We start from the raw sequence: 22,141 nt of genomic DNA, 5'->3' as shown, positions 1-22,141 counted from the left end.
ATAGGGCACACCTTCATTAATCCAAATTTAGATAATTATATTAACACATTTTCTTAAGTTCATTTAATTAATAATTTACAGAGGGAAAATCCATAATGAAATTAAATCCCACGAATATCAAACCATCAAACTCATGAAATTCACATAAATATACAGGTAACATGCACATCAAATCGGCATATAAAAACAAATTCAATAAATGCGAATTGAAACATGGCAAACAGATAACTAAATAAATGCCAACAATTATCCAATTACTACACAATATGCTCAAGACTTTAACTAAATAAAATTTACACATATAAGCCAAGTATGTACTCGTCATCTCGCGTACACAGCTTTTCACATTTCACAAATGACACATAAGACTCGATGCCTAAGGGGTAATTCCCTCACTCGGGGTTAAGCAAGACACTTACCTTTTTGAAGTAATGCCGATATTTCAAAATCGCATTCTTGCTTGAATTGACCTCCGCACACCTCAAATCTATTTAATTCAATTATATAACTTCATTAAAATTCATCAAAAATAATTCCGGATAATAAAACGTCGACTTAAAAATTTATTCTAAAAAGTCAACAAAAGTCAATGCGGGGCCCTCCCCTCGGAACCTGACATAATTTTCATGAAATCCGAATACCCATTCCGATACGAGTTCAACCATACCAATTTTATCGAATTCCAATAAAAACTCGACCTCCAAATTTTAAATTTTCGTTTTTGGAAGATTTTATACAAATCTTGATTTTCCTCCATTTAAATCCGAATTAAATGATGAATTCAAAGGCATAATCATGGAAATTAATCAAAACTTGATAAGAAACACTTACCCCAAACACCCACGCAAGAATCTCTCCAAAAATTGCCTTATACCGTGCTCCCAATTTGATTTTGTGTTATGAACTCAAACCCCCATTTTTGAGACTTTTAATTATGCCAGATGTGCCTTTTTCGCGACCGCGAAAATCCACACGTGATAGAGAAGCACAAATTTCCATTGCCCAGATTAACTCTAAGCAATTGCGGATATCCCCACGTGATCGCAAAGCACAGAGTTCCCAGCTCTACGCGATCGCAACCCTTTTCACGCGATCGCATAGAGCAAACGCGTGACCTCCACTTTTGCTCTGTTACTCTACGCGAACGTGACCTTCTTCACGAGTTCGCGAGTTACAAAATCTCAAAGCTACGCGAATGCATCCTGCTTCACGCGATAGCGAAGCACAAAACTCAACAGCCCTCAATTAACCTTACGCGATCGCAAACAATGCCACGCAATCGCGATGCACAGACTGCCCAACCTACGCGATCGCGAAGAACAAAATCAACACTGCCTCAACTAAGCCTATGCGATCGCATCCTAATCTTCGCGATCGCGAAGAAGGTTTAAAATACCAGAAATCAGCAGCTACCAGCAATGCCAAAATGAAGGAAAATACTCTGAATACCATCTGAAACACGCCTGAGCCCCTCGGGACCTCAACCAAATATACCAACAAGTCCTAAAACATCATACGGACTTAGTCGAGTCTTCAAATCATATCCAACAACACTAAAAACACAAATCACACGTAGATTCAAGCCTAATGATCTTTGAAACTTTTAATTTCTACAAACAACGCCGAAACCTATCAAATCACTCCCGATTGACCTAAAATTTATCACACAAGTCATAAATGACGAAATGGAGCTATTCCAATTTCCAGAATCAAAATCCGACCTCGTTATCAAAAATTCAACCTTCAGTCGGACTTTCCAAAATCTTCTATTTTTCAACTTTCGCCAAAATGTGTCGAATTATCTTACGGACTTTGAAATCCAAATCTGAACTTATGCCTAAGTCTGAAATCATCATACGAAGCTATTGACACCATCAAAATTTCATTCCGTAGTCGTTTGCTCAAAAGTCAACTCTCCAGTCAACTCTTTCCATTTAAGCTTCTAAATAAGAATTGTTTCTTTTAATTTAATTCTGAATCTTCAGTAATTCAAACTCGACCACACCCGCGGTTCATAATACATATTGCAAAACTGCTCGAGACCTTAAGTCACTTAACGGGGCGTTAATTCTTAAAACAACAAGTCGGGTCGTTACAGCCTGAGAATTCGACCCTCGCACATGCGAACAAAATATCCGCTTCTGCGATATCGCAGGTGCGAGCCACCATCCGCACTTGCTAAATACCTCGCTCTTGCTCTCCATCATTGTGCACCTGCGCATCCGCATATACGCCCAAATCTTCGCTTCTGCAGTCCTCCTCATCCAGCTCTCATCTCACATCTACGACGCCTTTGTCGCTTCAGCGGCAATCGCACCTGGGAGCCCATTTCCGCAGGTGCAAAAACACCAGAACCAGCAGCCTTTAACAATGCAATATGCAACGAAATTGATCCGAAACTCACCCGAGGCCCCCGGGACCTCAACCAAATATACCAACAAGTCCCATAACATAATACGGACCTTCTCGAGGCCTTAAATCATACCTAACAACATCGAAACGACGAATCACACCTAAATTCAAAATCAATGAACTTTGAAGCTTCAACTTCCTCAACTGATGTTGAAACCTATCAAATTATGTCTAATTGACCTCAAATTTTGCACACATGTCACATTTCACATTACGGACCTATTCCAATATCCATAATTAGACTCCGACCCCGATATCAAAAAGTCAACCCCCCCCCTCCCGGTCAAACTTCCCAAAAATTCAACTTTTGCCATTTCAAGCCTAATTCCGCTACGGACCTCCAAATAATTTTTCGAACACGCTCTTGTGTTCAAAATCACCATACATAGCTATTGGAATCATCAGAGTTCAAATCCGAGGTCGTTTACACATAAGTCAACATCCGGTCAACTTTTCCAACTTAAGTTTTCAATTATGAGACTCAGCGTCTCATTTCTCTCCGAAATCCCTCCGGACCCGAACCAATTACCCTGGTAAGTCATACAACGACTGTAAAGCATAAAGTGAGCAGTAAATGTGGAAACGGGGCTATAATACTCGAAACGACCGACCGGGTGGTTACATCCTCCCCCACTTAAACATACGTTCATCCTCAAACGTACCAAGAGTTGTTTCCAAGCCACCAAATCGCTATTCCATCTTACCACGCACGTACTCGGGGGTGACCTCACGTCACCCTATCCCATATAGGTTTGATAACACCACATAACTGAACTTTCTTAATTCAACCTAGCCCACAAGACTTAGAATCCAATTTCCAACATCCGGAATTTCTTATAAGATCTGAATCCCGCAACCTACAAACTGTATAAGTCTGAACAAGTTGTATCAAAAGCCGTAACCATAACTCAAATACTCAAAACTCCAATACCACATAGTTCAAATGCTCGAAGCAATGATTTGTAATCACAGTAGCTGCTCAAAGCAACCCAATGCCGGTAATAAACCTCATATCAAACAAGACTCCATTCTAAAAACTTTGTACACTACCGATGATGAAAGAAACACGCAGAAACTCATAACCATTCATCAGATCCACCAGTCGTGGAGCTCCCTCTCCTTCGACAAGAACCATAGCAAATTTCTAAGCCAACTTTCGATATTATCGTTCCAAATGTACCACAATCAAATCTGATAGCACTCATCCTAGATCTGATGACTTCATCTTATCAAATACCAGCTACTCTACTGACATGCCACACCAATACTATCTAAAGCCACAACCCGTGCAATCCGTGCACCAATAAGCAACATTCCAAATGTGCTCAATCACGAAAATGACTCAAACAAGAGAACCGTCCCGCAAGCTCGACGGGTATCACCCCAACGCAATGCTAAGAACCCATCACACACCGTAGAACCATAACACACGAATCTAACACAAAGGATCATATCTCAACATAACCATGTCGCAATGCGCAACCCCATCCAAACACCGATCCATATGAAATACCTCAGCCACCATGCGCAATCTGACATCAAGTACTCAAAGTGCATTACCATAACCATGGAGAATCAAATGACGCAATGCCACACAAACCCGAAAGAACATAACCAATGCGCAACCACTCATACATCACCCAAATACCCATCTCGCGCAAATTTTGCTATAAGGCCGCAATAGAACTGCACCATGGGTGCATACAAACAACGAATCACAACCCCTCGTAGCATAGAAAAGTAACTCTCTGAACATATCAGAACACGAATAAGCTCAACAACAACCGAATTGCACATCCCTCAATAATAGCAGTATGGATCTAACCAATCCGACTCGATGTAGAATACACATCCTAATTGGTCCTACCAATGGACCCCCAAATCAACTCTGGGAACCCACACATAGATAAATAACCCTCTGAAAGCCCACAATGACTGAATCATAACACATACTATCGTCTAGCTAGCTTCGGCCATAACTTCACAGTCCACAACCATGAAAACAACCTGCTCTTGAGAACTCCCAGTCTCCAAATCCATAGAACACACGAATCCCATATCTGATCCCAACTCCACCGCTAGAATGTCTAACACATCTCTCATACACGATCATCCCACGAGGAATACTTCTAAAATTCTTCCGTGCCACATAAAAAAATTTGAATATCAGTAGTCGATCAACCAGGAGAGTGTCGCAATAATAATGAAGTATCCATATATCAAAACACTTTGCCCCTTCCGAACTGTATACTCTCATCAGGCCATATCGATTAGTAATATAATTTTCCTAGTCATCTGAAACCGTCCATGCTGCCTACGAATTTATGTCCTTCCCTTCAAAACTGAATTGTGACCTTGCACATGCAAATCTCAATCCCACACAATACACCACGTCAACCATGCCATCTTGTGAAGAGTACAAGAATCTCATAATCAACTCTGAGTGACAAGCAGAATACATACCCAATCAGTCAGAAACCTTCCATTTGATCTCATCTCGGAGAAAATCCCAATATGCAACATATCCCTCATACCGGTAGGAAATATATTCCTCGAACTATGGTAAAAACCATTGAGAACTCTTCGAAACCCATTTGCACACAACCAAGCTATCAGAACTGAATCTCTCTAACTCAACCTAGCCACGCAGGTCGCCAAAACCCAAGAGCATTGCCACAAAACACATGTGGAGGCTAGTCACATCATAAGTACCCAAAGAACCGATTATACATGTTACTGTGCTGATCCAACCTACCACCACGCTGTCCTATTTCTCCAAGTCATTTCCAAATTGCCTTCAAATTGATACTTCTCCTTGCTAGAACACCACGATCCTTAACTAAAATTCACCACACAAGAGACCCTAGTATAAAACCACAAAGCCCTAAGGCCCATAAGCCGCCGAATTCCCTTTTTAAGTACCTCAAAAGCACCACAACCGAGACATCCACTCTAAAATACCTTATGTGAATTTAAAATTATTCCTCTTCCTTTTTCTTATACTAAAATGTAGAATCCATAGTCATACTTTATTACCGCAAGTCTCGACACCATCCAATGTAACTCCCAGTTTCTAGCCATATACGAATCTTGAAAATTCCAAATCGCTACATATAAATCTTGAATCCATTAGAACCATTCTCGAGAGTCATTCACTCTACTCAAATCTCAATTAAATCAACCAAACAGACCGAACGATCTGTGCCCCATTAGCACACCAACACCCAAGGAAGTAACCCGCACTCCTAAGCAACCTAGCAAATTCCTACTCCATGTACACTACATTCTTCGTGAATAACCACTCAATTATTTTATGATTCCCATGATTTTCATATACTCCTAATGTGCCATAACCCGTATCCAGAAATTTCCTTACTCGAGTCAATCTCGAACTCACCCTCTGTAAGTCATAACTAATCCACAAGTATGCCTCAGATCAAAATTAAAAGTTAACACATAACCGTGAAATGAAATTGTCAATAGCAGGCACCCCCACTTGGCTCAAAGCCATAGATTAAAACACTCCATAATTCATAATTTTCATACCTTATTACTGCCATAATACTGTAGTTTGTACAACGAAAATTTTTTTCAAGCTCATACAATGCCAACCATAAAAAATACCTGAATCGTCCGCTAAGATCACATTCATTCTCTTAACACTCAAGTCAACTTTCTCAACCAGATGCAAATTCAAATCCCAACACATACGCCCCGCTGGCAGAAAAGAAACTCTCCATTCACATTATAAGGAACACACCTACGTAGATTACTCCGCCGGGAATAACCCACCTACTTTGCCTGAAACTGATATCTCTTTATACCATTCCACAGTCACGACTACTACGCAATCACTTAATCTTCTTGATTCCGAACTCATCAACAAGACATGAGAATCTACTTCACCCCACAACTAAACAACATGAGAGATCCCTCAACACACCCAAAACTCAAAACCATATGCCATATCAAGACAGAAATCAGACACCCCATAGTCCTTGCTACATCTCAAGTGAACTCTTCTTGTCACATTCGAACAATCTGAACACATCTCCCAGTCTCATCATACTCACCACATAGTCATCCAATCACAAATTTCACTAATAGGGACACCAACGGACCTATAAGTCCCGAAAGCCCGTGCTCACACAATCGAAATCTCTGTGCTCAAGCTACCGTCAGAATCCGGCCTCAAGTCCTCCAGACTGGCCCATCATCAGCACACCAAAATCACATCTCGCACCTCAACCATGGAATCACAAGCCACCGGCGCACAACCGATACCGAGCGCTCACATGCGCATACGAATGCGTGGAAGGAATTCAAAGAGTTACTCTTCAAGCTGAATTAATGCCGCGTGATAAGGAAAGAAAGATGGGAAGTATATCCTAAATGTCTTGTAGCCTCTCGAAGATAGGTATAGACGTCATCATACCGATCCGCAAGACTCTACTAGACATTTGCTCATAACTTGTAGAACCTATGAACCTAGAGTTGTGATACCACCTTGTCACGACCCAAAATTCAAATAGTCGTGATGGCACCCAATCTGCTAGGTAAGCCAGTTAACCACTAACCAATTCCAATAACAATTAATAAAGTAATTAAGTAAAGAAATTATCTGAATCTAATACATTCCCAAGAACTGGTAGTACAAATCATGAGCTTCTAAGAATAGAGTTTACAAAGCTGAAATGAAATGAATACATCGTCTGTTTGAAAAGTACATAAACAGAATTTTTATAGATCTAAGGCTACCACGAACAAGAGGCAGCTAGCACCGGAACGCAGCTACATCTTCAAATTCGACCCTCGCACCTGCGGACAAAATATCCGCTACTGCGACATCGCAGGTGCGAGCCACCATCCGCACCTGCGAAATACCTCGCTCCTGCACTCTATCATTGCGCACCTGCGCATCCGCATATGCGCCTAAATCTCCGCTTCTGCGGTCCTCCTCATCCAGCTCTCATCTCGCATCTGCGACGCCTTTGTCGCTTCTGCGGCCATCGCACCTGCAAGCCCATTTCTGCATGTGCGAAAACACCAGAACTAACAGCCTTCAACAATGCAATATGCAACGAAATTGATCTGAACCTCGTCTGAAACTCGCCCGAGGCCCCCGGGACCTCAACCAAATATACCAACAAATCCCATAACATAATACAGGCCTTCTCGAGGTCTCAAATCACACCTAACAATATCAAAACGACGAATCATACCTAAATTCAAAATCAATGAATTTTGAAACTTCAACTTCCTCAACCGATGCCGAAACCTATCAAATGACGTCTGATTGACCTCAAATTTTGCACACACATCACATTTCACATTACGGACCTATTTTAATTTTCAGAATAGAATTTCGACCCCGATATCAAAAAGGCAACCCCCCCCGGTCAAACTTCCCAAAAATTTAACTTTCGCCATTTCAAGCCTAATTCCGCTACGGACCTCCAAATAATTTTTCGAACATGCTCCTAAGTCCAAAATTACCATACGGAGCTATTGGAATTAACAGAATGCAAATCCGAGGTCGTTTACACATAAAATAACATCCGGTCAACTTTTCCAACTTAAGTTTTTAATTATGAGACTCAGTGTCTCATTTCTCTCCGAAATCCTTTTGGGCCCGAACCAATTGCCCCGCTCAGTCATACAACGATTGTAAAACATAAAGTGAGCAGTAAATGGGAGAACGGGGTTGTAATACTCGAAACGACCGGTCGGGTCGTTATATTTATGTCAGTTATTCTAATTGGTCCATTTTCTACTAATAGATCTCTCAACTTTATATCAACAATATTCCATTTACTTGGATCCTATATATTTTTAAGGATGCAATTAATTAAATCATTTAGGAGTTTTTAATTTTTCGGAACTATGTCAAACTTCTCACTAACTTCTTCTAGATTTTCTTCTTGGATGTTATTATCATCTAACTAAGCTTTATTAATAATTTGTTCATTTGAGAACATCCTCCCATATTTTTCGATTCAAGATTTTTATTATTTGTTAAACATCTATCAAGGGCTCCTTTTGGGAATTTATTAATTCTTCAAAAAAAATCTTTTTTTGCATAATCGAATTCATGTTTTCTAGTTGATATGTTTAAATTGAATAAATTCTAGTAATAACTAAAATAAGGATATATATTTATGAAGTAGGATATCAACAATGAGAAATTTTCAATAACAAAATATAATATAAAGATAGAATAATAAACATGGTTCAATAATTTGATAAGTTGATATAATTATATTGAAATAGCGTTGCGCTACTTCAATATAATGATTGTTTGTTGCATGCTTGAAAATTTTGAAGAAGACGCCAAAAAGCAAATTTTGATCTTTTGTAAGTAGACATCAGTAAGTTTTGCGGAATGCAGAATATTTGGCCGTTTGGGAGACTTCAAAATATTCAATACAATAAGAGAATAAAGATAGTAAAGGGATAATAAAAAGGCAGAATAGCCTATTAGACACTTGTACTTATTCTGGTTTGTCATCCCGGTCCCTGGACTCGATAGAGTTTCATCAAAACACTTCTACTTGATCAAAACGAGTGTCTCAATTCTGACGTTGTGTGTCTCTCAATCACGCTATGTCAGAATCCATATCAGATAAAAATATGCCAGATCATTTTTTATTTAGACATAAAATCTAAAATAACTTTGACTTACCATTTTTCTCTTTTGACTTTTTATTTATTTTTCTTTCCTTCCCCACCATCACTTTCTTCTTAATGTTCTACACTGCTATGGCCGAAAGTTTTCTCTTGCTACTATGAAACTCCTTCCTTCCGTTCCTTTTCTATTCCATAATCTATTCCTCTATCCTATTTTCTCAAAAGCTTCCTCTAAACAGATCTGAAATTAAATTTTACGCAGAAAACATATCTCAAATAAAGATAAAATAAATTCGAAATTTATTTTATCTCTTTCTTGCCTTCACTCTCACCCAATACCCCATAAAACCTACCAAAACAATATAAACCTTCATATTCTTCTTCAAAAACTCATCGAAGTTAATTGGCTAAAATTTTACGGTGACAAATCATTAATGAAGAACCTCAATCTTGGTGGTGGTGGATGACAGTTAAAAATGGAGGATCTCGAAGGGGAGGAAGCCAACAGGGGATTTAAAAGTGAATTAGTAAAATATTTTAAAGTTGGTAATTTTGTTTAACATCAAAGCCTAATCAAAAGGAATGGGGGCAGAAAAAATGGTTGGGCGGAAAAGAATGGGGAAAAAGAAGATAGGAAGAGGGGAATGGAGGTGTTGGAAAGGGTTATGACGGAAAGGGGTTAGGGAAATAAAAGCAGAGGTGGAAGGGTTAGGGTCTTTGCCAACTAAGCTCGGCCAACGATCAGAGAGGTTTATGAAATAGGTTTTGATAAATTAGAAGTGTTTAGATGAAACTCCATAAAATATAAGGACCGGGGTGACAAACCTGAACAAGTACAGGAGTCTACTAGACTATTCTGCCTAATAAAAAAGCTAACTATAGGAATAATAATATAGATTTATGTTAGTTGTTATTATATAAATGAGGCAGCAAAATAGGTACCCACTTAAGAAAGGATATTACAACAACCTAAAACTTATTCCATTTCTCAATTATTGCAACAGTCCCCACATTAAAAGGTAAAAAATTATTGTATTTTCTCTGCCACAATTGTTTCTTCAAATTCTACATTACATATACGATTTTTTAAAATATTATATATAACATACATCTTTAGGAAAAATTTAGGCTCTGAAAAAGTTGGGGCTTCAAGCCATTGCTTTAGTAGCTTTATTGTACAACCGGCACTGACCAAAAAGAAGAGAATACTGATGTAGAAAGAGCGAACTGCCCAAGAATAATAAGTGGACATTCTTAGGTTCGTATCATCTTGGTATCAGAGCCAGGTTAAAGATTTACCTATATAATTTTTATTTATTGCACTGATTTTTATATAAAAAAATTTTAAAAATCCTCAAGGGTTTCATTGCTCGTGTTTTTGAGTTCACTGTTTCTCTTATCTGTGTTTGAAAATTTGAGTTGGGTTGAATTTTTATGAAGAAATCCGATTTGAAGAGTTTCAGTGATTGAATTTTTTGTGTTACATCGCTAGGTTCTTGTGAATAAAGTTACTGAAGTATCAAGAAATAAAGAGTTTCTGGTTTTTGTTACTGTTAGTTTCTGTACTTATCTTAATATGTTAGCAGAATCAGTGATCAAGAGGTAACCGCATTACACGAATTTGAATCCCAAACGTTTTATGAATATTAGCTAGCGTTTGGACATATATTTGATTGAAGCTTGAAAAGGGGAGTTTTGAAGTTGTGTTGAAAAATAATTTTTGAAAGTTGAAGTTGTGTTTGCACATACATTTTATTTGAAGAAAAGTTGAAGTTTTGTGAGTGAAAGAAAAATTTTCACCCAGAAACTGCCCTAAACCAGGTTTTGGGAACTATAAAATTTTTGATTTTTTTTTTCGAAACATGATCATATTTCATAAACAAACAATGTTTTAAAAAAATTTAAAAAATGAAGCCAAAATCTATGCTCAAACGGCAGCTTAATGTCCAGTTAGTCTTCCTCTTCCCTACCCCTGTTAAATTGTGTGGGAAAAAAATACCACAACAAAGTGGGAAATGATTTTATTTCAATCATGAAAATGATGTATATAACAAAATAATCATGCATTATACATTATACACTTTACACCCCAATTTATTTTATCAACCATGTAGTAAAGAATAGCGAAACAGCAAATCAAAAATTTGCAAAAAAACTACGCTTATCAACTAAGTATGTTCTTACAGGTTTTCCTAGAGATCTAACATTTGTTTAAGGTCCTTTCCAGGTTTTTCCTTCAAAAAACTCAGCCAACATTCGTTCAAGGTCCTCTGGTGTGTATCTGATATACTTTTGGGGATTTTTGCCACCCTCAATCATCGGCCTAGTTGCATAACATTCAAGAAACTAGTATCAGAAAACATATTATCATTTTCGATTTAGGAGTTCCACTATTCTTGTTCAGAGGGAAGTTAAGCAAGTCCAAGAAAGCATACCCGAAACGTTTAATGAAAGACCTGTAAGCAGGCAATAGGACTTCCGCGACTGCCAGCCTTAAAGACTCGCGCAACTCACTGTCAGGAACTGTCCATTGAGATTGCCTCTGATGAATCTCCTCAAATAACATGTTGAAAGTCTTAAACCTATCTTTCACCGTAGACCTAGAGACACCGCTGTTGCTACTGGTGACTTCACCAGTAAATGAACCACTCCCAGCTGTGGAAACTCCTTGGACTGAGAGAGTCTGCAGAATCTGCAGCAAGGACCAGCAGGATCGTATAATGTTACTTTGTTACACACAAAGATAAATATTCAGGACGACATAAAATGTTGTGATACGCCACATATATACAACACGTATGACAAGGTTAACTAGAAGGTAACAAAGCATTGAAAAAATAGCTAGGGAGCAAGATTTCAGTAGAAATTTCACGTTGTAAAACACACTATAGATAAACTAAAGTACCAAAATAAGAATAATTGCTTCACACAGGAAAACTAGAAAGGTCACGAGAGAAAAGTTTCCACATAGTCATCTGTATTCTGTATTCAATTGATCCACGACTTGGAAAGAGTGGGTTCAGAACTAGACTAACTGATAATAGCAAGCTATTCCAAACATTTATCGTCCTTAATCACTATGGTCATAACACACCATTTTCCTGAAGAAAAATATTAAAACAGAATTAGAAGTGAACTAATTCTTGATATCATCTTTATATACTCAAATTTTGAGTTTACTAGTCCAAGTAGTATGCCATTTGTACCATAACTCGCAATACTAATTTATTGAAAACCTCCCTCCTGTAGCTTTAGGCACCCTTGTTACAGCGCAGAAGAATGACCAAATGTCTTATTGGAGATCAGTTCTCAGAAAAATCACAAGAAATCCATCTTTATCACAGAATAGAAGCTACATTTTAGAAGCCACAATCATGTTAATATGATGTCTGTCTTAGCATACTAATACCGTTACAGGAGAGAGTACTATTTTACATAAAAGGAGAACTGCAACCCCACAAGCCAAAAACTCTGGAGAAAATCTTCCAAAACACCAATAGAAAGAATTTTCATCATCGTACGTGTAAAACCACAGAGGTAGAAAGCAAACCTTAGACCAAGATATCCTCTTGTACTGATTTGCATGCTGCTGGACTACCCTTCTATGTATTTGCACCCAATCATCACCTAGCACATCCTTTGCTTCTGACCTGGACATCAGAAAACGCTTTTTCTAGATGTTTCTAATAAACTAAACAGCTTATTCTAACAATTAGTGCTGTAACATACCTGCGAACAGATCTTACAATATAGTGAATATTATTCATCAAAAATAGTTGAGTCAAAGCAGGATCTTTGTATTGCTTAGATTTCCCGTCCAGGTTACTCTGAAGAGCTTGCAATATCCGTGTGGTTATAACACCCAACTGGTCCTTGGAATTACCATCATCGGCGTCTCCAAAAAGCTGCTTTAGAGTTAACTGATAGCTGTTCACATTCAATACATAATACTGAGATACTGCAACACCATAAACACAAGCTTTAAGCTAGAGAAAAGAAAAAAAAGTGAACATAGAATTCCATTTGATCAGATAAACTCATTTTTTTCTAAGAAAGAGGGAAGTGATGTAATAAAAGAGGAAGGAAAACGAAGATGGAACAGAAAACCAGATAGAAAGCAGTCAAGATGGATTTTCAATATAAAGGAAATACAGAAGATTGTTCATGAAATAGTAATATTTTCATGCTCTAAAGAAATGTCCTGGAAAGTACAAATTCAGAAGGATATGAAGGCATAGAAGATTTCATAATATAGAAAGTAGAAGTAGCTAGTGTTAAAATTCTCAATAATGCACACTATTAAAACATATTTTTAAAAACTATTTCAAGTATTAAAGAATGAGACACACAAATCACTTTGAAAATCGAAATGATGAATGGTCACTGAAGCATCTACCAGAGTGAAAAATATAGAACATTCCTATCTCACCAACAAAAAATGATTGTACGGAAAGCATTGTGAAGACTTACTCAAATAAAAATTTAACATAATTGATCACATAGCTAGTTAAAGGATGGACAGTTCCATCAAGAACAGAAGTTTTGGTGGCATCCTTCTCTACTGCTTCTTCAAAATCTACAAAGGTCTCCTGTGCTGTCTCAGCCAAACGATCAGTCAACACTTTAGCAGCTTCTCGCATTTCACTGCAATATTTGCTTCCAAAAACAATATCCATCTGTCACACCAACAAAATCCCCCTTCCACGGGGAAGAAGAACGAAGAAAATGCCAAAATTAGTATTTAATGTTAAGATACTGATGTTGAAGTCTGCATTAGACCTGTTAGTTCCAAAAGCTAGTAAATACATGTTAGATATTCCTCATAATTTATTCAATTTTCCGATTGGTCTAGTTATCGCAAGATTGCTGCTAAGTTAGCAGCAGAAACAATAGGAAGTGCAAGTAAAAACAATATTCCAAAAGCAAAAATAAGGAGATAAAGAGATATCTGAGAGCTCATTTCATCATACCTCTGACTGAAGTTCTCTCATTATCTCATACATATCTAAAAGGACAAATAGCTTTTCAGGCGATCGTTTGCTTTTGGCAATGGCTTCTCCAAAGCTAAGCAGCACTGCTACACTATTTGCAGTAACCTCAGCGAAACATTGATCTCTAAGACTATCCTGACCTTCAAAAATTTGATCAGAGACTTTCTTCTCTGCAGCAAATAAAAGTTTTACCTGTGTCAAGAATGATGAATAGGTTAATAAAGGGAAGCAGAAAGCAAAGATCAGATCAAAATTGGATGATGAGATATCGCTTACGGATATCCGCATGAAGTGAATCCAGTTTCCTATTTTTGCCTCTAAAACTTCCCACTGCATTTTCTGTACATCCTCTTTACCAAGTCTTTCCACACCTAGTTTTCTAAGACTTTGTTCCATGACTGAAGAACGTATTTCCCTGGATACAAATAGGACGCATGGAAATACAATTGACATGAGACAGAATGGCGTATCCAGGAATAAAAGCTATTTTGTCAGATAAAAGATTACCATAGAGAAATTAATCAAGAAAAAACTTGGAAGTCATCAGTTTGTGATTAATATCACAAATAAAAAGCCATGTTAAATATTAACAGTTACAATGCATAACTCTCAAGTAATATAAGGAAAATACTAGGTCAATGGACAGACTAGATAATAGATTGAGCAAAACTAAACAACATTACATCATAAGATATATTAGAAAGCAGATATCACTGATCGGTCCACCAACAAGAAAGCTTGGAAATGTACAAATTAGGATACTGATCCCCTTTATAATCCTATAAATCCACATCAATTGTATGACCATCATACCGACAACTTCAACTGTCTCTGGAAGCAGGCAGGTCTCACGGAACAAAGTTGGCACAATAGTTGCTTTTCAATTCCATAAGCTATTAAACAGATCTAGCTAATTACAATCAACTTCACACATCAAAGTACTTCCTGTAAAAATCCTATATTTAAAGGAGATAACTCACTTGTAAATAGTATACAGTTGCTGTTGATGGCCGGCTTGAATCATTTGCTGAGCCAACTCATGTAGCAAGGGTAGTATTCTAGGGGGAATGAGCGCTGGAGGGTGGTAAACAACTGTTTCTAAACTTCTTTGATGTTCTTTCACTCCAGTACCATCACCTTTGCTAGGTGATCCTGTAGATGGTCTCAGAGATTGGGGAAGGCAATCGAAAAGGCGATCAGGTTCCACAGGTTTACTGCAAACGATACAAGTCAAACTCAAGTTAGTTAACATTAATACTTATCACATAAAAGTTAACTTGAGTTAGTGAACTTAAAAGGCAATTAAAAGAGTTCTAGTTTTACATTGATCAAACAAGGGTATGAAAAGATTAGGAAATTCACTCAAAACCACAAAGTAAAACATATGAAAAGATTCATAAACAAGAAAATTGTATGCATTGGGAAAAAGGAATAATACATTAAAATACAGACCTGTATGAGGTTAGAAGCTGACGAAACTCTTCTTCTAGCTTAAGAACAGACTTTGCCAGTAAATTGGAAGCATGATTAATCATGCCAATACTACTTTTAAGGCCTTTGGTACTGCTGAAAAACTTGACAATACTCCTTAGCTGATTAACTGCTTCCAGATAACTCTCCAAATCCTCATGTGGTCCTCTCAATATTTTAGCCTCCGTCTGTAATGTGCAAACGGCATTTTAGCTGTAGTATCCATGTAATGATAATGCAGATATATGATTCATACAAAATCAGCAACAAAAAAAACTAAACAGATCGGCAAGGATAACTCTTTCATGATTAATTAAAACAGAAGAAAAAATCCTCATAATACCAAGGGAATCAACCAATAAACCCACCCTATTTCATATGTAATCCCAATAAAATGAGAATCAATTCATAATACGACGTCAAATAGCGTGTCGATATAATTGTTTGCTTACTCATTTACTTGAATGTATATATTGACCCGCATCAACAAATAAACACAGTGTATTTCATATGCAATCGCGATAAAATCCTTTTTGAGCAGTACAGGGATGGAAGGTCTAGATCAAGTAATGAACCAATAGGATAATGCCAAAAATTCAGTCTTTATAGTACAAGAAGACTTACATTTTCTTGCTTACTCTTTAATTGCAACTTTGCTGTCACATTTTTAAATTCAAGTGTATGTATATATACTGTGCATATTCATAGTGCAAGAAGCAAAATGCAAAGCAAATTATACAACAAAATTTAGCAAAGTGTGACGAAAAAAGTAAATAAGATTAATCCAAAAAATACGAACCTGGCGTGCAAGATCAAATTGAGCCAATATGGACTCAGCTACCTTCAATGTCTTGTCAATGTTCTCGTGTGCTTTCCGAATCGAATGCGTCCTTATCTATTCCCATCAACAAAAATTTAGAAAATTAAAACTAAAACAATTGACCATTCAATAAATATATATACAAACAATCACACATGTATATAATGTATGTAACATATCAATCATCATATGCAGATGAAGCGCATACATTAATTATGTAATGCAAAGATCATTAATCTACACAGAGAGAGAGAGAGATATTTACCTGAGTGGGACGCATGGCGGTTTCGAGGGCGGAGAGACGGTGATCAAAGGAGCCGAGAATGGAAATCATATTATCGGTAATAGTTTGGCTCTTGTGCATTGATTCTTTCATGAATTCTGCTCTTTCTTTTAGGTTTTCCATTACCACTGTGTAAGCCGCCATTCCTTATCTGATCTGCGTTTAGCTTAGTTCGGCGACGAAAATATATATGGAACGAACGTTAATTACATCTCTTTACGAGGAATCACACAGAAACACGAAAGGGGAACTGCCTGGCTTTTTTATGATAATTTTATTACTATCCCTAACTTTTTAATAATTGAAAATGAGACACTAGCTCCTACTTTACAAAATTACAAAAATTTCTCTTAAACGTTTTTATTGATTGTTTCCACACACAAAAAAGTGCAATAGAGTATAAGGTCCACCAACTTTTAATTTCCATATTTTTAAGAAATATAACAACTTATGAAAATAGATTAAATATGCATGAGACATTATAAGAAACATAATTAAAACGGAATAATGACTTATATATAAAGATTATAAGTAATTTCTAGGCAAGTCCCAATCTTATCTTACATTCAAAAGAACCGATACGGAGGGGTCTTCTCCTTTTTGTTCTTTTACTTCCTGTTTTACCAATGATCTTCCAACCAGTCCATTCCAGGACTATTTTTGGATCTGCTAATTTATACTAGGATTTACTTTGGTTGGAAGAAAGATTTAAAAATATTTCTACATATGTTGCATTTTCGATAACTAAAAACAAAAATAGCATATTTGTGTTAAGTATAGATTTTCTTTTTTCTTAACATCGAAGATCCAATTTAAAAAGTTTCAAGCATAGAGCATAAGATACACTATACATATACCAGGATTTAGTTAGCAGCGTGGTAGTAAACTAGTACTAAGAGTCCGTTTGGACATAAGAAATTTTTTTCCAAAAAAAATTCACTTTTTTTTTTCAAATAACGCTTGTTCATAAAATTTTTCAATTTTCACTTTAACATGCATTTTGAAAATTTTCGAAAATTTGAAAAACTCCAAAAAATTATTTTTCAAAATTTTCACTCAAATCACTCACAAAACATCAAAAACAACCCAAATTATATTCATGTCCAAATACAACTCTAAATTTCAAATACCATTTTCACTTGAAAAATAATTTTCCCTTATTTTGGAATTTTACAATTCTTATGTCCAAACGCCCACTAAGAGCCCGTTTGGACATAAGAAATTTTTTACTTTTTTTCGAAATTCTTTTACTTTTTTCGAAATCAGCGTTTGGTTATAAATTTTCTAATTTATGCATTTTGGAATTTTTTGAAAATTTGAAAAACTCCAAAAAGCTATTTTTTAAAATTTTCACTCAGATCACTCACAAAAATTCAAAAACAACCCAAAATTATATTCATGTCCAAACACAACTCTAATTTTCAAATACCATTTTCACTTGAAAAAAAAATTCACTTTTTTTTTTAATTTTACAATTCTTATGTCCAAAAGCCCACTAATTTAGTTTTATAAGGTGTGCGAAAGAAAGGAAAAGTACTTTAACTGATGTAGACTTTATAAGGTAAAATCTAATTAGAATTTAGACGTAAAACGGCAAAAAGATAGAAATAACATTTTGCTTGGCATGTCGTTACTCTTATAGTATTATTTAAGAGAAGTTGCAAAAGAAAAAGTAAAAAGCTTTTTTTAAAAAAAACATTCAGCTCATGAAATGTTATTTACCCTTTATTTCTATTTTAAATTCAAGTGTTTTTAATAAGTAAAAACAACCTTGGAACAATGGTAAAATTGTCTTTGTGACCTATAGGTTATGGGTTCGAGTGATGAAAGCAGTCAACTAATGCTTGCATTAGGGTAGACTGTCTACATCACACCCCTTGGGTGCGGCTCTTTCTCGTACTCTGCATTAAACGCGAGATGTTTTTTGCGACGGGCTGCTCTTTAACTTTTAAGAACAAAACATTTAAAAAGAAGTGAACTGAATATGGTACATAATGCATACTTGTAATTGTACGTAGAAGAAGAGGAAAAGACAGAATGAAGAAGAAGAGGAAGATAGCATCGGAAAATATTATTCTCTATATTGAGTATGTGTGAATACACGTGTGTATATGATACACTTGTCCAACAAACTAAACCACCTACTAGATTCCTATTAGTGGAGTATAATAAAAATGACTAATCTACCCTTATGTAACACCTTTCTCAACACTCCCTCTCAAACTAGGAATTGCAAAAATATTCAAAGTTCCTAGCTTGGAATTGAGATATTCATGCTGAACTCGATTGAGTCCTTTAGTCAGAATGTCAGCTGGTTGATCTCTTGTAGGAATATACTTTGTTGTGATCAATCCTTATAAGATTTTTTCTCTAATGAAATAGTGGTCGATTTCAATATGTTTGGTACGTTCATGATAGACTGGATTTGCAGCAATTTGCATGGCTGCTTTGTTGTCGCTATATACATTAACAGGCTGTTTGACATCAATTCGTAGTTCTGTTAGTAGTCCAATTAACCAAATCAACTCTGCTACTGTTGATGCAAGACCTCTATATTCAGCTTTTGCTGAACTTCTAGAAATTGTTACGACCCGAAATTTTCACCTTCGGACCGTGATGGCGCCTAACATTTCACTTGCTAGGCAAGCCAACGTTAGAATAACATTATCCATTTTGAAAATAATTTTTAAATTTATTAATAACAAGGAAGCAAATGCAGAAGCAATTTTAAAATAATCCATAATAATAACGGTGTCTAAATACCATCCCAAAATTGGTGTCACAAGTGCACGAGCTTCTAGAATAAATACAAATAAAGGTCTGAATAAAATAAGTTGTCTGGAAATAAACACACAGCTAAAGTACAATAGACGGGGACTTCAGAACTGTGGACGCCATGCAATTATACCTCAAGTCTCCTCTGATAGCTGAAATCCGAGCAAGTCTATGGTACGCCGCTGGGACCAACTCCAAAATCTGCACAAGAAGTGCAGAATGTAGTATCGGTACAACCGACCCCATGTACCGGTAAATGTTGAGCCTAATATCGACGAAATAGTGATGAGGCTAAGGCGGGTCACTTACATTAACCCGAACGCAATATTAGTAATAACAACAATAATATAAATAATTCAGGTAACTCATTTATAATAATTGAAACCAACCCAGCAGTCATAATCCATTATTACTTCAACCAATTATATTGCAGCGTGCAACCCGCTCTCACAATATATTCACATTCAATTCTGTTGCAGCGTGAAACCCGCTCTCACAATATATTCATTTTAATCAAGTCTGTTGCGGCGTACAACCCGATCCTCCAATATGAATTTTTAATAAGTCTGTTGCGGCGTGCAACCCGATCCTCCAATATTAACTTTTAATAAGTCTGTTGTGGCGTGCAACCCGATCCTCCAATATATTCATTATAATCAATCATGTTGCGGCGTGCAATCCTCTCCTCCAACGTTTTCATTTACCAATTCTTATAGAAGAAATTTTTCCAATAAATATAATAATTAATATAAAATTACGAGACAACAAGCATACAATAATTATGATTTAATTATGAAGCAAACAATAACAAATAGCAAATTATTATGAAAATCAAGGAGCAAATAGGCAGTTTAATATTTATTATACTAAATATCAAGTAACAATTAATGCACATAATTCAAATAGCATGTAACAATTAATGCAGGAATTCAAGAATTTATATTTGCAAAGAATAAGAGAGAAACAATTATTATAATAATTAATTTATGATTAAAAATAATTTATGATTTTTCAAGTAAGCAGGCAAATAATTAATTTGACGATGTATAGACACTCATCACCTCGCCTATACGTCGTTTACATGCAATTCACATAACAAACAATTTAAGGGTTGTATTCCCTCAAGTCAAATTTAACCCCGACACTTACCTCACTTTGCAAATTCCAATCAGTTATTCAACCACAACTTTTTCTTTTAAATTTATCTCCGAAAGCTTCAAATATATTCACAAACAATTCAATATATTCAATACTAATCATAGGAATTAATTCCATATGAATTTATAAATTTTTCGGATAAAATTAGAAATTCATTAAAATATTCGACAGTGGGACCCACGTCTCAAATCCTGGAAAACCTCACGAAATCCGAACACCCGTTCCGATACGAGTTCAACCATATAAAATTTGTCCAATTCCAATATCAAATGGACCTTCAAATCTTAATTTTTCGTTTTTGAAAAGTTTTACAAAAATTTCAATTTCTTCCATCTAAATCTGAGATAAATGATGAATATAGACACGGATTTGTGAAATATAATCACTTTTGGTTAAAGAACACTTACCCAATTCAAAGTCGTAAAAATTCCCCTTGAAATCGCCCAAATCCGAGACTTAAAACTCAAAAATGAGTAAAAATGTCGGACTCTTCGATATATACACTGCCCAGGCATTTTCGCACCTACGGTGCCTGGGATCTCACATGCGAGCTCGCATCTGCGGAAAAGGGCTGCCAGCGTATGTCCGCATCTGCGAACTTTGCGCGCATCTGCGGACGCGCTTCTGCGAGAAGTTGTCCGCTTCTGCGAACGCGCGGGTGCGTGTAGATTTTCGCACTTGCGGACTTTTGCCCAGCCACGCCCGGGCGCATCTGCGATCGATTGCTCACTTCTGCGAGCTCGCACCTGCGGTCAAAAATCCGCAGGTGCGATTATCACACAAGGCAAAAATACAGATTTTGCTTAAGTCCAATTCTTGATCTGATTTCAATCCGTTTCACTCTCGGGGTACTCGGGACCCCGTACGAATATACCAACAAGTACAATAACATAATACGGACTTACTCGGGGTCTCGTATAATGTCAAACAACGCTGAAATTACTATTCACACCCCGATTCAAACTTTGAGTTTTAAACCTTTAAATTTATAAATCTCGTGCCAAAACATATTAAATAAATCCGGAATGACTTCAAATTTGGCACACAAGTCATAAATAACATAACGGAGTTGTTCAAATTTCCAGAATCGGATTCCGGCTCCGATATCAAAAAGTCAACCCCACGGTCAAACTTGAAATATTTAGCCTTTAAATTGCTAGTTTAGTTAAATAGTCATAACTTGAGCTAGGGACCTCCAAATTAAATTCCGGGCATACGCTCAAGTCCCAAATCACGATACGGAGCTATCAGAACTTTCAAAATACTGATCCGGGTCCATTTGCTAAAAATGTTGATCAAAGTCAACTCACTTAAATTTTAAAGCTCTATTTCATATTTTAATTTATTTTTTACATGAAAACTTTTCAAAAAAGTGTACGGACTGTGCACGCAAGTCGAGGAATAATAAATGATACTTTTTGAGGTTTTAGAATACAAAATTACTTATTAAATTTAAAGATGATATTTTTGGGTCATCATAGAAATAGTGGTTTGTTTCTTTGATTTCCAAGTGACTAAAGATTCACCAAATTTGACCAAATAACCAGACACAAATTTTCTAGAGTGAGGACAAGCTGCTCAATCTGCATCACGATATGCTGTAAT

At 36.5% G+C, this 22,141-nt stretch overlaps 1 protein-coding gene across 1 annotated transcript; it reads right to left on the bottom strand.

Moving 5' to 3' along the window:
- Positions 1–11,035: 11,035 nt before the first annotated feature.
- LOC104115871 (exocyst complex component EXO70A1-like) lies at positions 11,036–16,882 on the bottom strand. Its single transcript, XM_009626589.4, has 11 exons — positions 16,586–16,882; positions 16,300–16,395; positions 15,483–15,688; positions 15,011–15,244; positions 14,307–14,445; positions 14,010–14,222; positions 13,510–13,715; positions 12,769–12,966; positions 12,590–12,689; positions 11,475–11,731; positions 11,036–11,362 (listed from the first exon to the last, which is right to left on the bottom strand). The coding sequence occupies exons 1-11, from the start codon at positions 16,745–16,747 to the stop codon at positions 11,251–11,253; spliced, it is 1,923 nt and encodes a 640-aa protein (XP_009624884.1). The 5' UTR covers positions 16,748–16,882; the 3' UTR covers positions 11,036–11,250.
- Between the last annotated feature and the right edge of the window lie 5,259 nt (positions 16,883–22,141).

The sequence above is a fragment of the Nicotiana tomentosiformis genome, chromosome 2 (genome assembly GCF_000390325.3).
Source record: "Nicotiana tomentosiformis chromosome 2, ASM39032v3, whole genome shotgun sequence".
NCBI classification, from domain to species: domain Eukaryota; kingdom Viridiplantae; phylum Streptophyta; class Magnoliopsida; order Solanales; family Solanaceae; genus Nicotiana; species Nicotiana tomentosiformis.
The sequence above is the reverse complement of the archived record's forward strand: the minus strand, read 5'-3'. Positions and strand labels throughout refer to the sequence as shown.